At 55.1% G+C, this 26,943-nt stretch overlaps 2 protein-coding genes across 2 annotated transcripts in view; both read left to right on the top strand.

Annotated features, from left to right (window-relative positions):
- DIXDC1 (DIX domain containing 1) overlaps window positions 1-11,715 on the top strand; it is a 29,398-nt gene extending 17,683 nt beyond the window's left edge. The window contains exons 6-20 of the mRNA XM_054176142.1: window positions 68-180; window positions 546-694; window positions 3,302-3,391; window positions 3,478-3,531; window positions 3,885-3,935; window positions 4,928-5,032; window positions 5,572-5,625; window positions 6,192-6,284; window positions 6,382-6,453; window positions 7,112-7,198; window positions 7,319-7,534; window positions 7,662-7,728; window positions 8,677-8,785; window positions 10,050-10,158; window positions 11,212-11,715. Of these exons, the coding sequence (XP_054032117.1) occupies window positions 68-180; window positions 546-694; window positions 3,302-3,391; window positions 3,478-3,531; window positions 3,885-3,935; window positions 4,928-5,032; window positions 5,572-5,625; window positions 6,192-6,284; window positions 6,382-6,453; window positions 7,112-7,198; window positions 7,319-7,534; window positions 7,662-7,728; window positions 8,677-8,785; window positions 10,050-10,158; window positions 11,212-11,292 (1,450 nt within the window). The 3' untranslated portion in view covers window positions 11,293-11,715. The remainder of the gene's footprint in view (window positions 1-67; window positions 181-545; window positions 695-3,301; window positions 3,392-3,477; window positions 3,532-3,884; window positions 3,936-4,927; window positions 5,033-5,571; window positions 5,626-6,191; window positions 6,285-6,381; window positions 6,454-7,111; window positions 7,199-7,318; window positions 7,535-7,661; window positions 7,729-8,676; window positions 8,786-10,049; window positions 10,159-11,211) is intronic.
- A 3,762-nt stretch (window positions 11,716-15,477) lies between these two features.
- On the top strand, window positions 15,478-26,117 carry DLAT (dihydrolipoamide S-acetyltransferase). The gene is made up of 14 exons (XM_054176145.1): window positions 15,478-15,737; window positions 16,235-16,336; window positions 17,184-17,308; window positions 17,415-17,577; window positions 18,893-19,019; window positions 19,371-19,570; window positions 20,080-20,239; window positions 20,431-20,498; window positions 21,376-21,468; window positions 21,558-21,665; window positions 22,827-22,942; window positions 23,712-23,874; window positions 24,022-24,158; window positions 25,654-26,117. The coding sequence occupies exons 1-14, from the start codon at window positions 15,498-15,500 to the stop codon at window positions 25,781-25,783; spliced, it is 1,932 nt and encodes a 643-aa protein (XP_054032120.1). The 5' UTR covers window positions 15,478-15,497; the 3' UTR covers window positions 25,784-26,117.
- The last annotated feature ends 826 nt before the right edge of the window (window positions 26,118-26,943 follow it).

Genomic DNA, 26,943 nt, shown 5'->3' with positions numbered 1-26,943 from the left:
TCACTTTTATCTAGATGAGGAGGAGGATGATCAGCACTGAAGTAACTCTTCCTCCTTTCCTCTGCAGTCTTACATCACCCAGTCCTATCCACAGTGCAAAGAGTGAATCCACTGTAGCCCCATCAGAGGAGAAGGAGAGGCTTGTGATCATCCACACTGACGAAGCAGAAACCAAAACAGGTACCTCACAGGTGGTGCTTGACAGCTCCCACCTCCAGTGGGACTTGTTTGTATCAGACTTGCTGAACAGCTCTCCAGTGACTGGGGAGAGTGGAAGTCAGGAAGGACACTTTTGACAAGGGCTTGTGGTGACAGGATGAGAGGGAATGGATTGAAGCTGGAGGAGGGGAGATTGAGGCTGGAGACTAGGAGGAAATTCTTTGCAGTGAGGGTGGGGAGACACTGAACAGGTTGCCCAGGGAGGCTGTGGATGTGCCCTCCCTGGAGGACTTCAAGGCCAGGCTGGATGAGGCTGGTGGGAGGTGTCCCTGCCCATGGCAGGGGGTTGGAACTGGATGACCACATTGAGCTGCTCCCTCTTCCAGAAGAGACAGAATCTCATCTCCAGCCTCAGTGGCAAGCAGGGAACCCTGGCTCCTACTTGGAGAACTCATGGGAGGAGCAGCTTCTGGAACAGCAGGACCATTTGGAGAAGGAGATGGAGGAAGCAAAGAAGATGATTTCAGGTTTGCAGGTAATAGGTTTTCTTCTCAGCCAGCATTGCCTTCCCACAGGCATTTCTTCCCCACTAGCTGTAGCTGCCAGACAGGATGACCTTGAAGGCCTCTTGCAGCCCAAACTATTCTGTCAATTTATGATTTGAGGCTCCTGTTCTTTAGGGAGGGAGGGAGAAGGGTGCAGAGAGAGAGTAAAATGACCTTGCTATGAAGATCAGTGACATGAACTAATATATTTAAACCCACCAACACCTTAGTTCCTTAATAGAAGAATGAAACAACAAATCTCATGATGGGTGGGTTTGGGCTTTTTTCCCCCCCAGCAATGAGCCCCCATGGAGCCAGGTTGTAATGATTCAGGTCATAGATTGGACCTGGTGATCTCTGAGGTCTTTTCCAACCTTGTTGACAGGGCTGTGTGTTCACCAGGTGACCGTGGCTGGCCTTTGGATCCCGTGGACACCTCCCTGTGCAAAGCACCTGCATGACAAAGGTGCAGCAGCCTTGTCCCACAGGCTGGGCCTGGCACTCCCCTTCTTCCCCAGGGCACTCAGCAGCCTGCAGGTTTTGTTTGGCAGCCTGAGAGAGTGGCAGAGGCTCTGTGTGATTTGTGATCAGAAGTAGTGCAGAGAGGCAGGCACTGTCAGGAAATCCATCAGGATTCCTGGAGCTGATCAGGGGTCACCACAGGCCTGCATCAATCTTGCAGTGAACCAGGCTGAGCTGCAATGTTTGCCACATTCTCTGCACAGCTTTTTCTTTGAGGGGGCTTTTTTTTCCCCCCCTGCTGCCCTGTCCCAGTCCCTCCTTGACCTGATGACCCTCAGCCCAGCGTGTTTGACTTTGCATGGGGAGCCCAGCCCCTGATCCATATGGTAAAGAACCTGACCTGTCTGGGGAATCCTCCTTTCTGTTTGTGCTGGGAACCATGCTGCCTTTGAATTGTAAATATTTATGTGGCAGTAAACAAAGCAGAGATTGTGTGGGAAGCATGGGCAGGAGGGGAGGGGAGAGGAGTGTGGGCGGGCAGGCACTTTCCCTGTGGACAATGGGCAGGAAACAAAAGGCTCAGAGGGAGGTGTGGGGGGAAGGCAAAACCCCAAAGAGAGGCTTGGTTCCCTGGTAAAATGGGGCTGCATTATGTGCCCCCTGGCACAGCCTCTGCCTCAGGAGTGAGGTGGAGCAGCTGGCACTGCCCTGGGAGCAGCAAGAGGCAGCTGATGTTGCTAGCCAAGAAATTGGACTTGATTGATTGATTTCCCCCCACTTTTGCTCAGCACTTCAGAGCCTCCAGAGCTTGATTGAAACGTCAAGGAGCTGATAGCCCCATCAGGTGCTGAACCCGTGGGGCTTGTTACCTCCCTGTGTGATGCCTGATGGAGTGTCCTGCTGGGAAGGCTTTGAAATGCCCTCAGGAAAGTCTCCCAAAGAGCTTTAGCAGGAATTGGACACAGATTGCTGTTTGGCAGCAGTTGCAGCCCCTAGGTGGAAGCTGCTGTCAACAGGCAGAACCTGACCTCTCAGCCTTGAAGTCTTCTGGGGATGGACTGGGATGTTCTGGGTTGTTTTTTGTTCAGCCATGGAGTTCAAATAGAAATGAACTGGCAGGAAGAAGGAGGCATGACTCCTTCCAAATGTGCCCAGTTGTATGCAACAGCCTGGCACAGAGCAAGTGCCCTGAGTCCTCCAAGTCAGGACCAGAAAGGTCAATGTGAGAACCAGCAGCTGGAGGAAAAATGGTAGGATGGAGATCTGGCCTGGTCCTGCTACTCACATTTCCTACAGGGCAAGCTTTTCCTTCCTGGAGGCTGGATTCAGTCTACTGGGGGCAATTCTGCCATCTTCCTGCAGTCATCTGGGCTACCCTGGAGATGCTTCTAGTAGCCTCTCTCCAGCCCAGGGCATGGTGGAAGATTTTCCCTGTCTGTGTGGAGGGAGACTCATTCTTCACTTGGACAACAGCTCTGAACGTGTCTCCCATCTCGTCTGGAGTAGAACAGAATCAGGCTGCCCTGAGCATCCTGTTTCTAAAGTCTGTTGTGGTTGTGTGGTTAGAATACAGAATTAACCAGGTTGGAAAAGACCTTTTGAGATCATCAAGTCCAACCTCTCACCCAGCACCATCTGCTCAACTAAACCATGGCACCAAGTGTCTCATCCAGGCCCTTCTTAAACACTTCCAGGGATGGGGACTCCACCACCTCCCTGGGCAGCACATCCCCATGGCCAATCTCTCTTGCTGGGAAGAATTTCTTCCTAACTGCTAGGAGAATGTCTTCTTTCAGTCCCATTCCAGAAGAGAAGCCTTAAACTGGAAACCTGATTCAGTCTCTGCTTTGGACCTTCAGATCTGCTGTTGTAGTGAAGGCTGCCCTGAGACAGCCTTCAGTCCCTGGAAATCTCAGGTGTCCTTGCTGGGGGAGGAGAGGGAAACCTCTGGGAGAGGAGAATCCTTGTTCACTGCTGAAAAATTATGCTCCTTGTTGAGGGGAATAAGTCAGCAGAGAGGGAAAATGTAACTGTGAAGAGCCTGTTGAATGACTGCAAGGCAGAGATGCAGCCACCCTGTTTTCCTCTGCACCCCCTAAAGAGCTTCCCTTTTTCCACCCCCTTCCCCTTCCCAGGCTTTGTTGCTCAATGGATCTTTACCTGAGGATGAGCAGGAGGGATCCTTTGAGCTTTGTGAGCGTGGAGCCTGCCCTGAAGAGCAGCTGGTGAGCACATTGCTGGACCCCCCCAGTTCCTCTGCCCCAGCTGCCCTCTGCCTGCCCCAGCACTAACCCTGCTGCTCTGCCTGCAGGTCATCATCCGAAGTCGTCTGGACCAGAGCGTGGAAGAAAACCAAGACCTGAAGGTCAGAAGGGGAAAGAGAGGTTTTGTGTCAGGAGACCTTTGCAGACTCTGCCCTAACTGATTGATTTTTATTTGCTTTTTAATCCTTCTCTTTGGACACACACCTGGGCAGCACCTGAAGCATGTGATGGTTGCCCTGAAGGGTAGATGTGGGGGGCTCAGCAAGCTCTTCCTAGCAGAGGCTTAAGGGGGCTGCTCAACTGTTTGGTCCTGCTTAGCTCATGAAAATGGCTCTTGGACCTCTGGGCTAAGGTGGGAGGTGCCTGCTCCTGAAGCAGCCTCTCTGGGGCCAGTGAGCACTGGCTTTGAAGGGGTGGCAGGATGGCCTTTCATCCAGTTGTGTTGCCTTTGCAGAAGGAGCTGCTGAAATGCAAGCAGGAAGCTCGAAACCTGCAGGGGATCAAGGTAAGGAAAGGGGCCCTGCACCAGCCCTGGTGCAGCCCATCAGTAGGGCCCTCCAGCCATACACCTCTGAGGAAGCTCAGGTTGTGGTTGTGGTTGTGTTAGGGGACTTGAAGTTAGGGGATGCTGTGGTCAGTTTCTGACTCCAGGAGGCTGCAGCTCAGGCAGGCACAAGGAGTTAGGCCTGCTGGCTTCTGTAGAATGGTGGTCAAATGCTCCCCCTTTTGTCTGTTTCCCCTAAATACATGAGGCACAGGAGGCCCTCTTGGTTCTCACAGCCTCACCTCATGCCCCCCTACACCCTGTCTTGGGTAGGCACAGTAGGATTGGCCTAGTGAACTCATTCTGGAGAGCAGAGGAGGAAGAGCATGGAGGAATCCTTTGTCCTCTTCAGCTGCAGCATTTTTCACAGCTTTGGCTCCTTGCTCACTTTCTCTCCACACTGATCATCAGCTCCTGTGCAGAGGTGCTTGCAGAGCTGCCTGGCAGGCTGCTGTGCAGGGAGCAGCCAGCAGTAGCTGTCCAAGGTAGAGCCTCAGCTTCTGGCTAACGCTGAGTGAAAGGTGAAGAATTAGTCCTGACTTTGGCCTCTCCAGAGAGGATTTCAGTGCACAACTAGGTCACACTGACAGCTTTGGTTTGCCTGTGTCCTTGGCTGACATTGGCCTCCTTTTGCCCTCTGGGTGCTGCAGATGCATGGCTGCAGACAATAGCTGTAAGCCACTGAACAGCCCCTCCAAAGTCAGTGCTGTTTTCTCCCATAAGAGCAAAGTGTCAGAGCCCTTCTGGAGCAGGAGGCTCAGGCAGAGCACAGAAATCTCCCTGGAGTGTTGGCAAGGGAGTCACTGCTGGCTAAGGGAGAGGCAGAAGGGCTGAGAGCCCCTTACCTCCTCTCTCTTGGGCCCTTGGCAGCAAGCACTGGTCTAGGTCACTCCCTTCCCAAGGAAGGGTCTCTGCCTGCCTGGCACCTTCATGCAGACAACATCTTTTCCTAGGATGCTCTGCAGCAGAGGCTGGTTCAGCAGGATGCCTCAGTTCTTCAGCTGAAGCAGGAGCTGCTGAGAGCAAACATGGACAAGGAGGAATTGCAAAACCAGAATGTGAGTCACTGTGCTGCTGTGGAGGTTTAGATCATGTCTGAAGGTAGCCCTGAGGGCTCCAGCAGCCACTGGGTGCAGCTGTGGTGGTTGCAGCACAGTTCCTGGGGTCGTGGGATAATGAACTGCCAGTCAAAGGTCTCTGCATAGTAAACACTGCACAGAGGCTTCCAGCCAGCTGTGGGACTCACTGGAGTTTCCTGTTCTTCACTCCCATTTCCTGTCCTTCTAGACCTTCAACTGAGAGGGAAGGGCTGCCCATAATGTTGTCAGTACAGCTGCATCCATCCTTCCTTCCTTCCCCATGGTGCTCCTAGGTTAGCAAGTGGCACCCTGACAGGTGGAGCTGCCATGTGTGCAGTCTCTCTGGGGAGAGGAGGTCAGGGAAGAAACTGTCCTGTGCAGAGTGTTGCCATCCTGGGACACCAGCTCCCTTAAACTCTGCTGGTATTTGATCTCAGGTCATCCTTTAGCACAAGAGGCAAAGAGGTTATCCCTGACTCTCCAGGAATACCAACCCCACACCTCTGTTGTTTCTGCAGGTTGACCTTCAGAGGAAAGTTGAAGAGAGAAACAGGCTGCTGGCAGAATACAAAGTAATGGAGCCTCTCTTCACTGGAAGCTTTGGGGGCAGCATCTGGTGGTCTTTCAGTTTGTGAATGTGACTGCTGCCTCCCCGGCCTGCAGTCACCTCTGGCAATGGCACTGGGGGTGGTGAAGGAGTTGCAGTAGCTGTGGAGGATGGAGGGGATCAGATGTTCTGTGTGCTCTGACCACAGCTTCTGATAGCAGATCTTGTATTGCAGTGGGGTTGTTCTCTGTGCTGGCTTGCTGAGTAGCCAACATTTGTGCAGAAGCCTGTCTTGGTTGGGTTGGATCTCCTGCTGATCCCTCAGGAATCTCTTGCCTCTGGGACAGTTGTCTGGCCTCAGCAGTGGATCTTTGCTGGGCAAGAGAGCTCCAGGCAGCAAGCACCTGAGTGGCCTGTGAGAAACAACAAGCTTTGTCCCTCATATCTAACATCCAGATCAGTACACACCTTGTGTGAGTCAGTTGGTAGAGGAGCCTGGTCCTGGGAGATGACACAAGTGTCCTGGCCATGACCAGGTGACTGGGAGCCTTCCTCACTGCCCTGTTCATCCTCTTGCTTCCTGTGTCGCAGAAAGAGCTCTGCCAGAAGGATCGGCACCTACAGCAGCACCAGACCAAGCTGGATGAAATGTTCAGGCAGCTTTCTGAGGCCAGCTACCAGCAGGTATGGAGCAGGTGGGCTGCCCTGTGAGCTGGCACCAGTGGGACTGGGAAGTCCCTGGGTGGCTTAGTTTGTGCTGACTCTTCCATTCCTCTCCCAGGTGGACTTGGAGCGGGAGCTGGAGCACAGAGAGGCCCTCTTAGCTCACTGCATGAAGAAAGAAGCTGAAGAGGTATGGCACCAGAGTGCTGAGTGATGTCTCTGTGCAGCACCCTCTAGCTTACTGTCTCCAGAAACCACCCCAATTTGTTCCAGAGGGGCCTCTTTGTCAGTGCCTGAACTAAGGCAGCCAGGCTCCACGAAGCATCCAGCTTAGCAGAGCTCTCAGCAGGGAGCTTTCTGGCTTAGCCTCTTGTGTCAGAATCCTGAGGGATGAAAGAGCAAAAGGGGAGCACAGGAGTGAGCAGAAGCCAGAGACTGCTGGCTTCTAGCTTTGGCTCTGACACTGAAAACTGTGGTTAGATCAGGGCTTAGCTTCTTACCTCCTCCTTTTCCTCTTCCCCTGATAGTGAGCACACGGACCTGTCTTGGTGGACAGAGTGCCTGCCTTGATATCTCTTCCTGCACAGTGCCACCTGAACACTGATTGTACTCAAGAGAGCTTGCAGAGCCCTCTGTGATGTAGCAGCAAGCCCCTTCCTGTCTCTGCCTCCACCTGGCATGCAAGGCATCGTGCCTGCACCCTGCCCCACAGCACTGCCTGCACCCTCTGTGTGTATTCACCTGGCAGAGGAAGGGATTTAGAGCAGGGGTGTGGAAAGTTTTCATGCCCACAAATGAGGATCTCTGGGGAGATTCCCACTGGCTCAGACATCTCCCCCTCACAACAGGTGATTGCCTACAGCACCCACAGTGCTCACAGCAATGGCTTCCTCCAGACAGCAGGGAAAGGAGCTGCTCCCCCAGCCCACCGAGGGGTGAGTGCACCGAGGGGATGCTTTCCCCAGCCAGCTGGCGGGTGAAAGGCTCCAGGTGTCCTGGAAGCTCTCTTAATGTTGCTGGAAGAGAGTTGCCCTTTGTGAGAGCTGTGTTTTCAGGTGGGAAGGAAGCAGCCTGGGGCTGCTCTGCCTGACTGGTGGTGTTTTGGGCAGACCAACGACTTGCAGCTGGTTCGCGACGCCCTTCGCAGCCTCAGGAACAGCTTCAGCGGCCACGACCCCCAGCACCACACCATCGACAGCCTGGAGCAGGGCATCTCCAGCCTGATGGAGCGCCTCTACCACGTGGAGACGCAGAAGAGGCAGGAGAGAAGGGTAAAGGCTTCCTGAGGCGCTTGGCTTTTGAACCTCTGCCCCTCACACAGCCCAGGGCCCAGCGGCAGGGAGAGCTGCAGCTGGGAAGTGACAGCTTTGTTCTCCCTCTTTTGGCTTTGCACCCTAGATCCGGGGGAAGTCACCAGCAAGCAGAGCAGCAAACGAGTGCAGAGAGTCCTGGCCTCCTAAATCCAGTGAGTGCCTTTCAGCTTCTGCTCTTCCCACTGCCAAATCCATTGCTCGAGGCTCCTGGCCCCAGGCCGGCGGGGCCTTGGGAGTCTGCCACCTCCACCTTCTTCTTCCCTCTCTTCAGTCCTTTGCTGTGCAGATCAGGCTGCAGGGCAAAGGAGAGGCTGCAGAGCCCATCTCTGGCTGCTTGTTTGTAAAGCAGCATCACAGTGGGAGTCTGTCTGGGTCACTTCAGTCATGCTGCACTATAAATAACCATGACAAACAGTTCCCCCCACCCCGAGGCGAGTGGGAAATGAGATGTGTGCAGCTTGCCTGCTGCTCTGCACCATCTAGTGGGCACAGAGCTGTGCAGTTGCCTCTTCCCCTGCTCCTCTCTGTGTCTAGCTCCTTCTATACACACCCAACAGCACAGCCCTTTCTAGCACCACGTCCCCTGGCTCCACCTGCAGGAGCTCAGTGCTTTCATCGAGCAGGTTGTGGTGCTGGGGTTGGGTTTTTTGCCCATGCTGGCTGTAAGTGTCACTTAGAAAGTCTCTGGGATTGTGGAGACTCTAGGTGGGGGGAAATGATGGATGGTGACCTTGCTGTGGTGACCTTGCTGTGGTGACCCTGCCTGAACATGCAAATGTTTCCAGTAAGCACAGGAATCATAGAATGGTTTGGGTTGGAAGGGACCCTCCAAAGGTCACCCAGTCCACCCCCACCCCTGCAGTCAGCAGGGACATCCTCCTCAGAGCTCTGCCAAGCCTGACCTTGAATATCTGCAGGGATGGGGCCTCAGCCGCCTCCCTGGCCCTTTGCAACAAGGATGATTAGCTGCCCTGCTAAGACTCTCTTCCCATGAGCCAGGTTCTCTGCTGTGACAGCAAACTGGCTGAGCCCTCCCCTTGTGTCTCTTGTGGCTGGGGACAGGCTGCTCCCTGATGCTGCTGCTGCTCTTTCCTCTGCAGAGCTGCCTCATTCTCACAGCACCCCTGTGATGAGCACCAGTGCCTGCACCAAAGTGTTGTACTTCACTGACCGCTCCCTCACCCCTTTCATGGTCAACATACCAAAGAGGTGAGGCTTTGGGAGCTGCTCCTTTCCCCTAAGGCATCAATCTGATCTCTTCTTGCTGGGGCCACAACTCTCTGTGGGGGTAGCTTGGGCTTTGGATACCCATGCCACAGATCTGTGGAATGGTTTGGGCTGGAAGGGAGATCACCTAATTCCAGCTCCCTTGGCAAGGGCAGGGACACCCTCCAGCAGACCAGATGGCTCAAGTCCTCATCCAGCCTGGCCTGGAAGCAGCTCTCTGGCTGGTGGATTTGGTTTAGAGCCCTAAGAGATGAATCTTTGTCACTAACTTCCAAGGGAAAGCAGCCAAGCAGTTGTGTTATGGCATGCAGTGCAGGCTGCTTGTGTCAAAGCAGCTGTGGTTGTCTGTGCCAAAGGGAATGTGACAGAAGGCTGTTCTGAGGTGGTAAATCAGAGGCAATGCTTCCTCTGAAGAGGACCTTGAACTGGACAGGGGTGTTTCTGGAGGGCACAGGGTGCCACATGCCTAGCTAGACTTGTGCTGTGGCTCTGCATGCCATGTAGTAATGCTTGAGCTAAATCTGCTCCTGGTACAGCATGGGATCGTGCCAGACTCCTCTCTTGCTGGAGCAGAGGAGGTTCCATGAGGAAAATCTTTCTCCCTGTGAAGGTGACAGAGCCCTGGAGCAGGCTGCCCAGAGAGGTTGTGGAATCTCCTCCTCTGCAGACTTCCCAAACCTGTCTGGATGTGTTCTGTGTGACCTTGAGGCTGGGGAGAGGTCTGGAGCACAGCCCTGGGAGGAGAGGCTGAGGGAGCTGGGGTTGCTTAGCCTGCAGAAGAGGAGGCTCAGGGGAGACCTTCTTGCTCTCTGCAACTCCCTGAAGGGAGGTTGTAGCCAGGTGGGGGTTGGTCTCTTCTCCCAGGCACCCAGCACCAGAACAAGAGGACACAGTCTCAAGCTGTGCCAGGGGAGGTTTAGGCTGCAGGTGAGAAGAAAGTTCTTCCCAGCAAGAGAGACTGGCCATTGGGATGTGCTGCCCAGGGAGGTGGTGGAGTCATCACCATCCCTGGAAGTGTTAAAAAAAGGCTTGGCTGTGGCACTTGGAGCCATGGTTGGGTTGTCAGGAGGTGCTGGGTGTTAGGTAACAGGTTGGACTTGATGAGCTCTGAGGTCTTTTCCAGCCTGGTTGATTCTATGATTCTAAGATTCTATGACCTGCCCTGGGTGATGGTGCTCTGGCAAGGGGGTTGGAGTGGATGATCTCCAGAGGTCCCTTCCAACCCCTAACACTGTGATTCTTGCAGGCTAGGGGAAGTGACCCTGAAGGATTTTAAGGCAGCTATCGATCGTGAAGGAACGCACCGGTACCACTTCAAAGCCCTGGATCCAGAGTTTGGCACAGTCAAAGAGGAGGTAACTCTGCAGTTTAGCTGTCAGCTGCTTTGGCTCCAGCTGGGGCCCATGGTCACCTCCCTTCTAAACTCATGAAACTTGCCCCCCCAGACACAGTGGGTAGATTAAGTCCCTCCTGCAAGGTGCTTCGATGTGATGTCTTCACCCCCAGCCAGAGCGATGGCGCGGCTGTGCTGGCCTGGGAGCTGCAGAGCCCCTGGGGCGAAGAGCTGGCTGCTGGCAAAGAGAGTCTGTGGAACAGCACTGCTCAGGGGGGCACTGGGCAACCCCCCAGACTGCTTCTAGCCCTTCAAGTAGCTTTGCAAAACCTGTTGCAATGAGAGACACTGTAGGCAAGCATGGTTTGTTCAAGCAGAAAACCAAAGAGCTCTCCTGCTTCCTTTTGAAGGTTTTCCAGAGCTGAGCATGTTTGTGGCGTCTTTTCTTTTACTCTGGGCACTGCATTAGAGCCCTGTTTAAGCTCAGCTGAGTCTTGGTGTGGCTTGGATTCATCAGGGGTGGTTGGGATGCCTTCATTTGTGAAGCAGGAGCTAAGTGACTAGGAAGCCTTGCTGCAGATGCAGCTGGGGATTGCACTCTGGCTCAGAAAAGACATCTGTCCTCTCTTTTATTTCACCTTTGCTGTCACAGCCATGGCAGTAATGATCTGGGCAATTCCTGCTTAAAGGAGGAGCCTCATCTATGTCTTGCTTCAAAGCTGAACAGTTTACTCAGACATGTGAGTGGTGGAGGAGGTGCACAGCTCTGGGCCGTGTAGGGAGTGACAGAACTGTCAGGGCTGGAAGGGACCTCAAGGCTCAGCCAGTTCCAACCCCCTGCCATGGGCAGGGACACCTCACACTGCAGCAGGTTGCTCACAGCCACATCCAGCCTGGCTTTAAAAACCTGCAGGGCTGAGGCTTCCATCACCTCCCTGGGCAGCCTGCTGCAGTGTCTCTGACTTGATGCCTGTCCCTCGTGCCACTCACACTGCAGGAAGAGTGGTGTCCAAATCCCAGCCATGATTGGACTGACTTCTGGGTGGGTTGTCTCTTTGTGTGTGTGTGTGTGTAGGTGTTCCATGATGATGACATCATTCCTGGTTGGGAAGGGAAAATCGTGGCCTGGGTGGAAGAAGACCACGGGGAGAATTGATCCAGCTGCTCGCTCTTGTCACTATGGAAACCTGTGACTGGGTGCTGAGTTCAAAGAATGCCCCAGAAAGCATCTGTGCTGGGAGGAGGCCAAGTCAAGCTGCCAAAAAAGGAAAGCCTCCAAGAGGGCTTCTCTGCAAACAAAGGACAATGCATGTGGTGTGCATGGATGCCTGGCTGGAGGCTGGCCATGCTCAAATGCAGGCAGCGTTTTGAGGCTGGAATGAGAGGGCAAGAAGCTCCTTGCTGTGTCCCAGCAGCTAAACTCTGAAGGCCTTAACGATGCATTGCTCCCTTCCCCCTTGCTTCTCCATCCCTGCAGTGTGTGGAGCAGGCTGTGAGCTGGTTTCATGTGCCTGGTGTGGCACAAGTTTGCCCTGGTGGCACAGAACTGAAGCTTTGACTCGGAGTCAGAAGCAGCCCCAAGGCTGAAGGTTTGGCCAGCTTTGGTGCTTGGACTCACACGTGCTGCAGGAGCAGAGTGAATCTTCTTGGACATCCCAGGCTGCCCTGGGGAGGGATGACTCTCTCCTGGGGGTTCAGTGCATGGTCTAAAGCGAGGATCAGCAGCTCAGCAAAGCTCCCTTTGCTCCAAACTCAGGCTTCCATTTCCCAGGCCTGCTCTTCCCAGTGGGTCCCCAAAGTTGTGCTGGCTTCCAAGCACCTCTGGTTTTGCTTTGCTGCCATGGGGGCTGTGGGCTCTTGGTGCTTGCTTATTTGCTGAAGGATTTCCTTTACAGGCAGCTGCAGTTGGCTGTTTCCCTGAGGTACTTAACCCCTCTCCTTGTTGAGCCTCTTCCCCTGCACTCCTGCCCTCTCCTTCCAGCAGCTAGACAGTTTGCCACCTCCTCTGCACAGGCATCACTGTGCTGTTGGCAACTCATTGCCAGGGCCACCCAACACTTCTGAACACCAGCAGGACCACCCTCAGTGGGTACACCAGCAGTCCCCTGGCAGGTGTGCTCCTGGGGTGCCTGGAGGGTCAGGAAATAAAGGACTGCTTGGGCAAGAACAGGCCCTGGAACGCCTGAGGGTGGCTTTCTCTGTTTGGTTTCGTGGGTGGCTTGGTTTGTTTCTGCTTTACCTGCCTCTGCTCTCCTGCTGTCACTCAGCTGTGCCCCCAGAGTGCTGGCTGACACAGCTGACTCAGGGAGGTCAAGCTGGCAGGTCAGGGCTCTGCTCAGCTCAGCTCCACGTGGCCCAGCTGTGGCCATCCTGCCTGCGCTGTGCATGATCCTGGGAGAGGGGGAGCCTGGCTTTCCTGTTTTCTATTAACCTGTCCTTTTGTAAGCACCCTTCCTGCTCTTGGAATTCTTTTGTATTGACATTTGTCTGAAGACTGTGGATATTTTTCTACTTCAGTGCAAGTGCTTTCTGTATAGTTCTGCACGCACTATACTGTGCTTTCCTCCTCTCCCAGTGGATGCTGAGGTGGTTTTTATCATCCCCCCCTCAACTCTGGGCTCCCAACTTTATTTTTGCTATGGAAATCCAACTGCTTCTTTCTTTGGGGGGGGACACACTTACATTTTTACCAGCTTCAGTAGGCAGCCTCACCACTGTTTTATGTTCTCACTGCCCAGAAAACAGCTCAAGGCTCTTGCTGTGGCTCTGTGCCACACTGGCACCACACAAGGTGCCTCCTGTTCTGGACAATCTGTTGTGGTGACTTTCTCCTTACAGACAGCAGTAGGAGAGCTCATCAATGAGCTGCAGAGGGGAAATAGCTCTCCTGTAAAAGCAGCACAGATTTCCTTTCTTCCTCTCTGGAAAGAGTTCCCTCTGTGACATGATCTCTGCTGGGGGTTGGTAAAGAGAGCAGGGGGCTGGTGAAACTGAAGTCAGTTGTATTGGAATTGCAGTTTGCCACCCTCAAGTGTTTGTTTCTGCAGGTTTTATTCATCAGCTTTATTTCAGCCAGAGCCATGTGCCCAGGCTAGAATTTCATGGAGAGAAACCAAGGCAGTGTTCCAGGTCTGTAGTTGCCATTTCCCTATCACTCTCTGCTCCTCAGAGATGAGCAGCTTGGGTTTGGAGCACTGAAGATGCAGGAGGCTGTTGATGTGGTCAGAGCTGCTTGATGGATAAATCTTCAGCCCAGCTGGGCCCATAGCTCCCCAGATTTGCCATGAAGAGAACAAGTGGTTCGTTGATACAAGGGACAGTCTGTTCCTCATCTTGGATCAGCTCAGTTAGCTAAGCATGGCCACAGGAAGGAGTCTGGAGGAGGTAAGGAATGCTAGGAATATCAAGTGGAAAAGCTGTTGGCCAGGTAGTTTTGTGACCAAAGATGTTGCTTTTCCATCACATGCTGACACTGAATTCAGCTGAGCTCCTCTGGGGCTGTGCTCTGAATATATCCAGGACTTGCATTTTTCACTGGTTTGGATCTGATTATTTCTCTCTTGACAGAACAGGTTGCCCAGGGAGGTGGTGGAAGCCTCATCCCTGGAGGTCTTTAAGGCCAGGGTGGATGTGGCTCTGAGCAACCTGAGCCTGTGGCAGGGGGGGTTGGAACTGTCTGATCCTTGAGGTCCCTTCCACCCCTAACAATTCTATGATTCTTCAAAGTTCCTTTCCTGTTCTACCCCTGTGGCTTGCTTCTCCATCATCCATGCCCTGTGTAAAAGTCTATTTTCATAGAAACTGATGTTTGCATTCACCACAGTTTCTCTAAGGCCACTTCTGCAGGACAGTGAAGCTTTCTCTCTACATCTGAACCAGCCCTACCTGCCTGGTGAGGCCTGGACTGCGTGGACCAAGCAGCTGTCTCAATAAAAGGGGGTTTGCAAACTGAGTCTGTTCAGTGCTTGTGCAAGGGGAATGGATTTGGAATGGAGAAGGCACAGGTAAGGAGCCAGAGCACAAATCTCCTGGGGTGCTTAGGGTTAGCCTCTCGTTGGTCCTGGAGAAAACCTGTTCTTACACTTTGTCCCACAGTGTTGTAGGAGACTGTGGGTGCTGTGGGAGTGGCAGACTGGCAGTTACATGCTCTAAGGAGCAGGGGTCTACAATCTAGGCCAGGGGATAGCACCAAGGAGAATCCAAGTGGGCTCTGGTGCAGTTCTGGGGAAGCGTTGCAACAAGTCAGGAGGCACAGGCCTGGCTCCAGCCCGGCTTGCTCACTGCTTGGCTGGCTCCAAGGCTGCATCCTCCACCTCCCAGGCATCTCTCTGCCCTCCTGCTGCCCGCAGCCTTACACCAGGGCAGGGTTGCTCCGCTCCCCAAGGAGCCTGCCCTCAGCAGGGGCACACCGAGGCAGGGCCGCCCCAGGTTAGGCTTCCCTGCCTGGGCTGGGCTCCCAGGGCTGCTCCAAGCCCTCCTCCTGACATGCAGAAACAAACTCTTAGGCTCTTAAATCATCCCTGCTTTAGGCCTCTCTTATTTGTGGTGCTGGACCCAAGGTGCTGTCTCCACACAGCCTGAGCACTGAGCAGTGCTAGGAAGTTAGTGTGGCCAGCAGGAGCAGGGAGGTCATTGTGCCCCTGGACTCAGCACTGCTTAGGCCACACCTTGAGTCCTGTGTACAGTTCTGGGCCCCTTAGTTTAGGAAAGATGTTGACTTGATGGAAGGTGTCCAGAGAAACAAAGCTGGGGAGGGGTCTGGAGCACAGCCCTGGGAGGAGAGGCTGAGGGAGCTGGGGTTGCTTAGCCTGGGGGCTCAGGGGAGACCTCCTTGCTCTCTACAACTCCCTGAAGGGAGGTTGTAGCCAGGTGGGGGTTGGTCTCTTCTCCCAGGCACCCAGCACCAGAACAAGAGGCCACAGTCTCAAGCTGTGCCAGGGGAGGTTCAGGCTGGAGGTGAGGAAGAAGTTCTTCACAGAAAGAGATTGGCCATGGGAATGTGCTGCCCAGGGAGGGGTTGGAGTCTCCATCCCTGGAGGTGTTTAAGAGGGGAGTGGACATATTTCTCTACTGCTACCTAACCTAATACCTATAGCTGGTACCTCTCCTCACACTAACACCTACTCTAATGCATATCCCCTGTGGCGCTGCCCCGTTCCTCCCGCCGCCGCCGCGCCGCCCTCGGCCCCGCCCCCTCCTCGGCCCTTGGCCCCGCCCCGCTCCCGGCCCTTGGCCCCGCCCCGGCCGCCGCGCTTTGCGGCAGTGTCGTGCGCGGCTGTGCGGCGCCGTGCCCGGACGGAGGAGGTCACCGAGCGGCAGCAGCAGCAGCGGCGGCGCCGCGGCTCCAGCACCGGCTCCAGCATGTGGCGGGTGTTGGCACGACGCGTGGCCCGGGACGTGGCGGGAGCCCCCGGTCTGGCGCGGAGCTGTCGAGCGCTCAGTGCGGCGGGGGCCGGCCGCGGCGCGGGGGTGGGGGTCGTGCCGCCGTGCCGCGGCCCGGCGAGGGCTGGCCCCGCGCACCGGCCTGGCGGGCTGCTGCTGCCGCCTGCCTGGCCCCGGCTCGTCCCGTGTCGCTGCTGCAGTCTCCCGGCACACCAGAAGGTGAGAGGCTCTCCCCTTCCCCGCCCCCATGCCGGGCGGTCCGGGTGTCCCCTTGCCCCGCTGCTGTTCGTAGCCCTATAGCCACTGGGGGCCCGCGGAGCACAGGCCCCGAGCGTGGCCTTCCTGCCTCGGGGGCAGCGATTTTCTTCTCTTCCGTTCTTAGGGCCTGGCTCCCTTTCACTGGGCAGCTCGGTTTGCCCTGGGGAGCTGTTGCCCTCTTTCCCAGGCCCGCAATTTCCATAGCCTTGCCTTCACGCCGTCCTAAGTCCCTTTGCCGTCTCCTTCTCCACTCCTTTTTCCCTCTGGATCCCCTGGCACAGCTTCTCCCTTCCTTGCTCTGCCTCATCTCTGCCCCTCGGTAGTGGTTTGCGTCGGTGTCTCCCCAGCAGGGTGGAGGCAGCCCTGACCTGCAGGGGGTTTGGGGACAGGCTTGGTGCCCCTCAGCGCTGCGGGGGGGTCCTGCTCTCGGGGCTGTAACGCTGCCCTGCTCTCCGCAGGTGGCTTTGCCGGCCCTGTCCCCCACCATGCAGATGGGCACCATTGCGCGCTGGGAGAAGAAGGAGGGCGACAAGATCGGCGAAGGGGAGCTCATAGCAGAGGTACCCTGGGGGCACAGCACTGCTGAGGAGCTGCATCTGCACCTGGGCTCTCCTCACCTCATGGCAGATCTTTGCTTCCAGGCCCCACGTCCTAACAAATGCCCTCAGAAGCAGGTGGCTCAAAGCTGCAGCCTCTCAAAGCTGCTGTTTCTGAGCAGGAGCAGTGTTTCACCTCTTTGGGGGCAGCCTTTCTTCTGGCTGTCATGGGATTTTCCCATGTGTGTGTGTTGTGGCCCTGCACTACCTGGCTGGAAAGCTCTGAGCCCACTGCTCTGCTCAGTCTGATCAGTTTGGGGCACCTCAATACAGGAGAGATGTGGAGGTGCTGGAGCCAGGGCAGAGGAGGGCAAGGAAGCTGGGAAGGGCCTGGAGAATAAATCTGAGGAAGAGCAACTGAAGGAGCTGGGGATGGTTGGTTTGAAACAGAATGAGGCTGAGGGGAGACCTCATTGCTCTCTACAACTGCCTGAAAGGAGGTTGTGGAGAGGTTGGTGCTGGTCTCTTCACCCAGGTCATCAGTGATAGAACAAGAGGGAATGGCCTCAAGCTGCCCCTGAGTAGATTTAGACTGGACATTAGGAAACGTTTTTTCAGGGCAAGAGTGGTCAGGCACTGGAATGGGCTGCCCAGGGAGGTGGTGGAATGGAATGGAATTAACCAGGTTGGAAGAGACCCCAAGGCTGGATGTGTTTAAAGGTGGTTTGGATGTGGTGCTTGGGGGTATGGTTTGGGGGTGACCCTTGTAGAGCAGGCTTGTGGGTTGGACTTGGTGATCCTGAGGGTCTTCTCCAACCTGAATGTTCCTGTCATCTGTGTTGCCATCATGACATCCTGTTCCCTCTCCAAGGTGGAGACAGACAAAGCAACAGTTGGCTTTGAGAGCGTGGAGGAATGCTACTTGGCCAAGATCCTGGTGCCAGAAGGAACAAGAGATGTTCCCATTGGGGCCATAATATGCATCACAGTAGAGAAGTAGGTCTTCTGCTAACCCTTGAGTTGGGTTTTGTCTCCTGAGGCTGCTTGGGTCCCCTGTGTGACCTGGAGTCAGTCACCTGCCTGGTGCTGTGTTTCCTTCCAGGCCTGAATACGTTGATGCCTTTAAAAGCTATACCCTGGACTCTGCAGCATCTGCCCCCCCTGCAGCCTCAGTGCCTCCCCCTCAAGCTGCAGCTCCCTCCCCACCACCACCACCTCCACCTTCACCTCAGGCTCCTGGCAGCTCCTACCCTCCTCACATGCAGGTAAGAGAGCCCTGCTGTGGCCTCAGGCTTGTTGCCCTCTCTTTGGCTTTGCTGGCTTCAGGGCACTTGGCTGCTGGGACTCTGGTTGTGGCCTGAGTGCTCTCTGGGGTGGGAAGTTAACAGCTATTGCAGGGTTGTCTGCTGCTGGCATTGCTGCATGCTTCAAGCAGGTGTCTGGGGAGGTCCCAGGAGGCTTTTAACAGAAAATGGTCTTAGCATCTGAGCTGTTAGCAGAGGAGGGAGTTGTCTGTGCAGGGCTGTCACCCAGCCTAGCCCAGCCTGCTGCTTTGGCATGACCTGGAGAGTTCTGGTGTAAAAAGACCTTGTGCTGAGTGTGGGTAAGCTCTGAGGGCTCTGCTTGCAGTTGAGAGCAGGACTGAAGCCTGTGGTGGGGAACACACCAGCTGTGCTTGTGGGTAGCTGACAGTGAGCTGTATTTCTGGGTGCTTGGTTTGGCCTTGCTGAGGTCTGCATCCACCGTGGTTGGGGTTGAGCACTTTGTAGCAGTTGTGCCTGTGGCATTCCTCTGAGAAATGAAATGAGATGTTGGACCTCATCCCCCAGAGAGCTCCAGGTGGTCACTGGTGTGGCTGAGGTGCTCTGCATGGCCAGTGGGTGAGCAGAGACTTGGTTCAAAGCTTTTGCATCTGACTTGGATTTTGGTTCCTAAGCTTTGCTGACTTCCCACTGCCTGCCTTAGCTGTCAGGTTCTGCTCTGCAGCTCTGCTCACTCCTGCTGTGGTTGTGTGTGCCAACCCCCCAGCCTGTGTCACTTCTGAAGGAGCCAGACCTGGCCAGACAGAGTGAGTGGAGGGTAGGGAAAAGTTCTTTGCCACAAGGGTGGTTGAGCACTGCAGCAGGTTGCCCAGGGAGGTGGTTGAGGCTCCATAGCTGGAGATCTTCAAGGTGAGGCTCTGGGTGACCTGATCTAGTGGAGGATGTCCCTGCTGGCTGCAGGGGGGTTGGACTGGATGACCTTTGGAGGTCTCTTCCAGCCCAGCTCATTCTGTCATCCTGTGCCTTGCTTCAGGCTTCCTTTTAGCTTTGCAGACAGCAGCTGCAGGACTCTCCCAGTGTGATGATGCTAACAGTTCTTTTCTTAGGTAGATTTCTTGCTCCTGGCTTTTTGGCCTTGCTGAATAAAAGCAGCCAGACCTGGCAGCTCTGTGCTCTGCTGCAGTGGAGCCAGACTCAGGAGTGCATTAAGGGCTGGCTGCTTCTTGGGGTTGGCAGCATTTAGTCAGGAGCTAAATCTGTGTTCCCCTTTCTTTTTGTGTTACCAGGATCTGATTCTCTTCTTTCTCTGGCTTCACAGGTGACTCTCCCTGCCCTGTCACCCACCATGACAATGGGCACAGTGCAGAGATGGGAGAAGAAGGTTGGGGAGAAGCTGAATGAGGGAGACTTGCTGGCAGAAATTGAGACAGATAAAGCCACAATAGGTGAGTCAGCTGCAAGGCCAGGAGTGGATGATGTGCCCTTGAAAGGGGAGGATCCAGAAGTAGCTTCTCCACCAGTTGCTCACCTGGCTGCTCAGAGCAGAAGTTGTGGTGCAAGTCCAACAAGTCCTAACTTCCCATTCCACTGGAGAGCTCCTGAAAGCACTTCTGTTTCTTCAATCCTCCTGCTGAAGCCCACTCCATGGAGGTGTTTCCCTGCTAGTTGCCCTGGAAGAGATTCTCTTGCCTGCTAAACACAGGGCAGGGCTTTAGTTTCCTGGTCTTTAAAAGCAGCATTTAGAGTGACTGCAGCTGCACCAAGCACCAAACTGGGTTTCTTTCTTTCCTCCCCAGGCTTTGAAGTGCAGGAGGAAGGCTACTTGGCAAAAATCTTGGTGCCTGAAGGAACAAGAGATGTGCCATTAGGAACAGCTCTCTGCATCATTGTGGAGAAGGAGTCTGATATTCCAGCCTTTGCTGACTACCAGCCCACTGCAGTACCTGACATCCAGGCACAAGCTCCTTCTCCCCCTCCTCCTCCTCCTCCTCCACCAGTAAGGACCATTCTCAGCATGGGAGAGAAGTTATGGGAACCATTAAGAGGCCTGAGCTGAGCTGTTGTGGTTTGCCAGTGTGAAGCCCTGGCTCCAGCAGTGGTGTTAATGATTGTGTGAGTGCCAGGCTTGACACCGTGGTGGTGCTGGGTGACTGAGGAGTGACTGCTGGAGTGTGCCCTCCAGAGCCTGCCACAGACTCATGCAGCACCCTCCCTGCTCCAGCTTACTGCTGGCACCAGTTCCAAGCTCATCCTTGGAAGCTGGGGGCACGAGTTAGGTGCTTCACCTTTGTTCTGCTGTGTGTTGCAGCAGTCTGTCTCCTTGCCAGGAGGTTTCTGGGGTTGATTTCTGGCACTGGGGAACCTCTCAGCATGTGCAAACCCCTTCAGATGGGTGACTCTCTGCCCTTCTCTTGCCTGGTAACTGGGGGATGCTGTCCTCTCCTTGTACCTACAAAGCTTTTGCTGAATGATGCTGAAGCTGATGGCTCTGATTCTCTTGTTAAGGCAATGGCAGCTCCTGCTCCTGCTCCCCCTCCCCAGCCTGCTGTTCCTTCTGCTCCAGCAGCCCCCACACCTGGGGCACCTCGCAAAGGAAGGGTCCTGGTCAGTCCCCTGGCAAAGAAAATTGCAGCAGAAAAAGGAATTGACCTTGCCCAAGTGAAAGGTAGGTTGCCCTTCCCCTTCCTGGCCCTCACCATCTGCCTCCCCAGGTACACTCCTGCCTTTTATTCTCTTTCCTTCCTGCCAGGAGGGTGCTGAGCCCTCAGCAGAGGTTGTGTTGGCTGCCTTCTCTCTGCTGAGTGGAGCTGTTTGACATCATCGCCATCCTCTGATGGTTTCCTTTGACCCTTGTAGGTACTGGACCAGATGGCAGGATCACAAAGAAGGATGTGGAGTCGTTTGTCCCACCAAAGGTTGCTCCAGTGAGTAGCTCTGAGATGTGTGCTCCCAACCCTTCACTTGGGTGCTGCATTGCTATGGATTGAGCCAGGCCCAGGCCCAGCTGATCTGACATGGCTGAAAAAGAGGCAGTCAGAAGGAAAGGCAAACTTAAGAGCCAACAGCTGCTGGCTGCTGCCATGAATCTGTTCTTAGACCATTGCTTGGCTTTGCTGTGAGGTGATGGAAGTGCTGCTTTGTGCACTGCTGGGAGGGATGTGGCTGGGTGCAGATGGAGAGTGCCCTTCAGCACATCTCTGCTGTGTAGAACAGCCATCTAGCAGGCCTGGCTGTTCTGGGAGCTTCCTAGCAGTGAATGTTCACAGGAACACAGAACTGTTTGGGTTGGAAACATCCCAGTCCAGCCAGCAACCCAACCCCACCGTGGCCCCAGGTGCCATGGCCACAGGGTTCTTGAACACCTCCAGGCATGGGGACTGCACCACCTCCCTGGGCAGCCTGTGCCAATCCCTGACCACTCTTGCAGCAAAGGAACTGTTCCTCATCTCCAACCTACCCCTGCCCTGGCACAATTTCAGGCCATTTCCTTCTGTCACCTGCTACTGGGGAGCAGAGCCCAGCCCCCACCTCACTGCAGCCTCCTTTCAGGAGGTCTCCCCTCAGCCTCTTCTCCAGACCAAGCACCCCCAGTCCTGACTCACTTCAGTCCTACCTTTAATAATCCAGTGTAGGATTTATGAAGAGCCTAGTGGGCACTGGAGAGGACAGGCTGGAGAGCAGGAAGTGTCTGCTGCTCCTGAGCAAGGGGCAGCTTGGCCTCAGCAGGCTCCCCACCCCCCGAGCTGCTCTGCACCGTTGGTGTTTGGCTCCCGGTGTGAACTCTGCTTCCTCCGATTGCAGGCTCCAGCGCCAGAGGCAGTTCCTGCAGCTGCTGCAGTTGCAGCAGCACCAGTGGGGACCTTCACAGACATCCCCATCAGCAACATTCGGAGGGTGAGAAGCTTTGGTCCCTCCCTGGGGTGGCTCTTTGCAGGCAGGGCTGCTCCAGGGGGGTTGAGCTCCGTCTCCGCCGCTCCCCGCAGGTCATCGCTCAGCGCCTGATGCAGTCGAAGCAAACAATACCTCACTACTACCTGTCTGTGGATGTCAACATGGGAGATGTCCTGGTGCTAAGGAAAGAGCTCAATCAGGTGAGGCATTTAGGTGTTTTCAGCTGGAAATGTTGGAGCAGATGATCCCTGGGGGGGGTCCCTTCCAACCTGGGATTCTGTAGGGTGAGAGTGTGGGGAGGAAAGCAGCAGCTTGAGGGAGGTGATGCTGCCCCTCTGCTCTGGGCAGACCTCAGCTGCAGGGCTGTCTCCAGCTGGGGGACCCCCAACACAAGAGGGACATGCACCTGCTGGAGCAGGTCCAGAGGAGGCCACAAAGAGGATCAGAGGGCTGCAGCACCTCTCCCATGAATCCAGGCTGAAAGTTGGGGCTGTTCAGCCTGGAGGGGAGAAGGCTCCAGGGAGACCTTAGGGCTGCATTTCAGTATCTGAAGGGGAGCTACAGGAAGGGTGGGGAGGGACTGTTCAGAAGGGCTTGGAGTGGTAGGATGAGGAGCAATGGTTTGAAAGTGGAGCAGGGCAGAGTTAGGTTGGGCACCAGGAGGAAGCTCTGCACAGGGAGGCTGGGGAGACACTGGCACAGGCTGCCCAGGGAGGGGGCTGAGGCTCCATCCCTGCAGCCATTCAGGCTCAGCCTGGCTGTGTCCCTGTGCAGCCTGCTCTGGCTGGAGCTGTCCCTGCTGCCTGCAGGGGGACTGGACAGGATGCCCTTGGAGGCTTCCTTCCAGCCTGATGCAGTCTGTGCCTGGGAAAGCTGCAGCCTCTCCCCGGTTTGCTCACCCTGCTGGTCTGGGGACATTGCCATTTTGGATTGGAAAATGAGGGGCAGGGGTCTCAGTGCCCTTTCTGCCTGCTCTGAAGCAGTTCTGTGACACAAGGAGGCTTTTTACCCAGGTGCTGTGCACTGCTTCTGCCTTCCCTGAGAGGCCTGCTTTGTCCTCTGCTTGGGGCTGTTCAGTTCTTCCAGCTGGGAGGGAAGGCAGAAGGACAGAGAGGGCCTTCAGAATGCAAAGAAGTAACAAATAGAAGAAACCCAATCACTGAAAGGCAGGTTTGGGGGGGTGGGAAACAGGAATTCAAAGAGGTTGTACATTGTCCAACCATGGAGTGCTCCCCTCCTCTCCTCTTGGCACCTCCAGTGTCACTGCTTGCTCTGCTTGCTCTCTAAGCTTCCCTCTGTGTCAGGGGCTGGCCAAGCTGCTTGGGCCAGCAGCCTGATGCCTCCAATCTCTCTCTTTGCAGGAGGTCTCAGATAACATAAAGCTTTCTGTCAATGACTTCATCATTAAAGCTGCAGCCCTGGCCTGCCTGAAGGTGCCTGAGGCCAACTCCTCCTGGATGGACACCGTTATCAGGCAGTAAGTTTATGGTACGGTCGAAGCCAGCAACTTTCTTTGTTCTGATAGCAGAGCAGCAGAGCTGCTGCTGAGGGCTTGAGGAAGGGCAGATGGTGTGATGCAAGGGGTGGGGGGGGGATGTGAAAGTGCTAAGAACCTGGTGAGACCTCACCTGGAATACTGTGTCCAGCTCTGGGGTCAACACAAGGGGGACTTGGAGCTTCTAGAGGGGGTCCAGAGGAGGCCACAAAGATGGTCAGAGGGCTGGAGAGCCTCCCCTGTGGGGACAGGCTGGGAGAGTTGGGGCTGTTCAGCCTGGAGAAGAGAAGGCTCTGGGCAGACCTTAGAGCTGCATTTCAGTGTCTGAAAGGGACCTACAGGAAGGCTGAGGAGGGGCTGTTCAGAAGGGCTTGGAGTGATAGGATGAGAGGCAATGGAGCCCTTGGAGCAGGGCAGAGTTAGGTTGGACAGCAGGAGGAAGTTTTGCACAGGGAGGCTGGGGAGGCACAGGCTGCACAGGGAGGGGGTTCAGCTCCCATCCCAAGAGACTTTCAAGATCAGCCTGGCTGTGTCCATGTGCAGCCTGCTCTGGCTGGAGCTGTCCCTGCTGCTTGCAGGGGGGCTGGACAGGATGCCCTCTGAGGCTCCCTTCCAGCCCAGTGCCTTCTGTGGATCTGAGGCTGGTGTGCAAGGTGCAGTGACTGTTGCAAAACGACCCCAGAGCTGTCTGGAGAGCTTTGAAGCAGCTTTGTCTTGCTGGAGTGGGTGGCACCTGCCTTGTGTCTTGCAGAAACCACGTGGTGGATGTGAGTGTGGCTGTGAGCACCCCTGCAGGGCTCATCACTCCCATTGTGTTCAATGCTCATGTGAAGGGCCTGGCTTCCATCAGCAGGGACGTGGTGTCTTTGGCAGCTAAAGCCCGAGAAGGTAAACTTCAGCCTCATGAATTCCAGGTGAGAGAGCTCAAGTTTCTGCCAGGCATTGCTGCCCTTGCCTTGGGTGCTGAGCACAGGCTGAGCAAAGCCTGTTTGCTGGTGCTTCAGCAGTGTCCCACCTGAGAGAGCTGCTGTGAACTTGGCTGTGCTGTGCTCTCCTTGCAGGGTGGCACCTTCACCATTTCCAATTTGGGAATGTATGGGATTAAGAATTTCTCTGCCATCATCAATCCACCTCAAGCCTGCATCCTTGCAGTTGGCTCCTCAGAGAAGAGGCTGGTGCCAGCTGATAATGAGAAAGGGTAAGAATTCAGAGAGTCACAGAATGGCTCTGGCTGGGATGAGACCTCACAGCTCATCTACTCCAACCTCCCTGCCACAGGCAGGGACACCTCTCAACTGCACTCAGCTGCTCAAGGCCTCATCCAACCTGGCCCTAAACACCTCCAGGGAGGAGGCAGCCACAGCCTCCCTGGGCAGCCTGTGCCAGAGTCTCACCACCCTCATGCTGAAGAACTTCCTCCTCAGCTCCACTCTAACCCTGCTCTCCCCCAGCTTCAAACCATACCTTGTCCTGTCTCCAGACACCCTCAGGAAAAGTTCCTCTGCAGCTTTCCTGTAGGATCCCTTCAGGTATTGGAAGGCAGCTCTGAGGTCCCCATGGAGTCTTCTCCAGGCTGACCTCATAGCAGAGGTGCTGCAGCCCTTGGATCATCTTTGTGGCCTCCTCTGGACTCACTCCAGACAGCTCTGTGCCCTTTATGCTGAGGACACCAGAACTGGAGGCAGTACTCAAGGAACAGAGCCCTGGAGCAGGCTGCCCAGAGAGGTTGTGGAGTCTTCTTCTCTGGAGACATTCAAAACCCACCTGGATGTGTTGCTGTGTGACCTGCCCTAGGTGATGCTGCTCTGGCAGGGGGTTGGTCTGGATGACCTTCAGAGGTCCCTTCCAACCCCAACCACGCTGTGAGTGTGTGTGCAGCAGTGAACACTCTGTGCTCTCAATGTCATCTGGCCACAGCAACCCCAGGCAGTGCTACAGGCTGGGGTCAGAGTGGCTGAGAGCAGCCAGGCAGAGAGGGACCTGGGGGTACTGGTTGATGGTAGGCTGAACATGAGCCTGCAGTGTGCCCAGGTGGCCAAGAAGGCCAATGGCATCCTGGCCTGGATCAGGAAGAGTGTGGCCAGCAGGAGCAGGGAAATCATTGAGCCCTGTGCTCAGCACTGCTTAGGCCACACCTTGAGTCCTGTGTCCAGTTCTGGGCTCCTCAGGTTAGGAAAGATGTTGAGATGCTGGAAGGTGTCCAGAGAAGGGCAACAAAGCTGGGGAGGGGTCTGGAGCACAGCCCTGTGAGGAGAGGCTGAGGGAGCTGGGGTTGCTTAGCCTGGGGAACAGGAGGCTCAGGGGAGACCTTGTTCTCTTCAGCTCCCTGAAGGGAGGTTGGAGCCAGGTGGGGGTTGGTCTCTTCTCCCAGGCAAGCAGCACCAGAACAAGAGGCCACAGTCTCAAGCTGTGCCAGGGGAAGTTTAGGCTGGAGGTGAGGAGAAAGTTCTTCATAGAAAGAGAGATTGGCCACTGGGATGTGCTGCCCAGGGAGGTGGTGGAGTCCCCATCCCTGGAGGTGTTGAAGAAGAGCCTGGCTGAGGCCCTTGGTGCCATGGTTGAGTTGATCAGATGGTGCTGGGCAATAGGTTGGACTGGATGAGCAATGAGGTCTTTTCCAAGCTGGTTAATTCTGTTCTGTTCTGAGTGGTGTGGTTTGGTTCCTGGTGTGAGCTGGTTCCATCTCCCTGCAGGTTCGAGGTGGCCAGCGTGATGTCGGTCACGCTCAGCTGCGACCACCGGGTGGTGGATGGAGCAGTGGGAGCACAGTGGCTTGCCGAGTTCAAGACCTTCCTTGAGAAGCCAGTCACAATGCTGCTATAATTCATTCTCCCACCCTGCAAGCAGAGCAAAAACCTTCCCTGGGTCACACTTGTTTTTATTTGAAACCTGCTATTTAGACTTTAGTGTTCAGACTTATTAAAAAAGAGAAGAAGAGGAGGAGGAGTTCCTTTTGGTTTTAAGCTTATTTTACCTCTGTATTATACTCTCTGGTAATGCTCTTTTATTACCAGCCTGTACAGAAAAAGAAACAACAAGAGACATCAGTTTGCAGAAGTGCTTTTCCAGAGCAGCTAGAGCTCTGGGCACAGTCAGTTCCCTTTGCAGACTCCTCCCAAAGCAGAGCGAAGCCCTCCTGGGTTTCGGTGCTCTGCTGGCTGCTCCTCAGCCTGCCTGGGAAACCATCTGCTCGAGCAGGGGGAGCAGCAGGGTGCAGACCCAAGCAGGTTTCCTGACCTCAGTGTTGTCAGAAGTTGGATTTCTAAACAGCTGCTCACAGGAGCTGAGGTGGTAACAGATGGAGTCTCATAGAAGGTGAGTTCCCTCCTGTCCTGTGCTGCTGGGGGCAGTGTGACATGCACTGAGGGCCTGGGAATGGTTCCTCAGAGGCCAAGTGCTAATCTTTCCTGGAATTTGGCACTGGGGCTGGATCTTCTCAGTGGTGTGATCCCTTCTGGGCACTGAAAGGTGAAGGAGCGCTGCTGCCTGTGGGGTCACAGCCTTCAGATGCCACAGGGGATGTGCTGCCTCCTCAGGAGCTCTCCCTGATACCTGCTTCTAGTATGAAAGCTCTGGAGGTGCTCTTCACCTTGCTAAGCTAATCTCAGACTTTGGTGCCATGGAAGGAACTGTTCTGCAGAAGGATCTGGGTGTTGGAACCCAGCACAGGCAGATGCCCCCCACTGACAATTCCAGCAGTGAGCACTGATTGTGATGAGTGCCTGGGAGAAGCCTTTTTCAGGCATTCTGAGATGGGAAGTCCTGAGTTAGTCACTGGTGCTGTGCTTCTTCCCTGGCTTCTCTGTGTTGTCCCAGCTGCAGGATGTGCTCTCCATGTATTTATTGGCTGTAAAAGGCTTTGGTAGTTGGCTGGACTCTTGTCCACTTCCCTCAGATCTTGCCTCCTGCAGAGGCTGCAGTGCTGAAGGTTCTTCACTCCCACTTGGCCACGTGGAAGTGCAGCTGTGTGCAAAGGGTGGGCT

This window comes from Dryobates pubescens, chromosome 34, assembly GCF_014839835.1.
Source record: "Dryobates pubescens isolate bDryPub1 chromosome 34, bDryPub1.pri, whole genome shotgun sequence".
Classification (NCBI taxonomy): Eukaryota; Metazoa; Chordata; class Aves; order Piciformes; family Picidae; genus Dryobates; species Dryobates pubescens.
Note: the sequence above shows the minus strand (reverse complement) of the source record. Positions and strands in the feature narration are given on the sequence as shown.

What these genes read in the sequence shown, in the direction of transcription:
- DLAT (XM_054176145.1), top strand. Translation starts at nt 15,498, where the DNA reads ATGTGGCGGGTGTTGGCACGACGCGTGGCCCGGGACGTGGCGGGAGCC. An exon ending in GTCTCCCGGCACACCAGAAG is followed by an intron (nt 15,738 to 16,234) that starts GTGAGAGGCTCT and finishes TGCTCTCCGCAG; the next exon opens with GTGGCTTTGCCGGCCCTGTC. An exon ending in CTCCTCCTCCTCCTCCACCA is followed by an intron (nt 19,571 to 20,079) that starts GTAAGGACCATT and finishes TCTCTTGTTAAG; the next exon opens with GCAATGGCAGCTCCTGCTCC.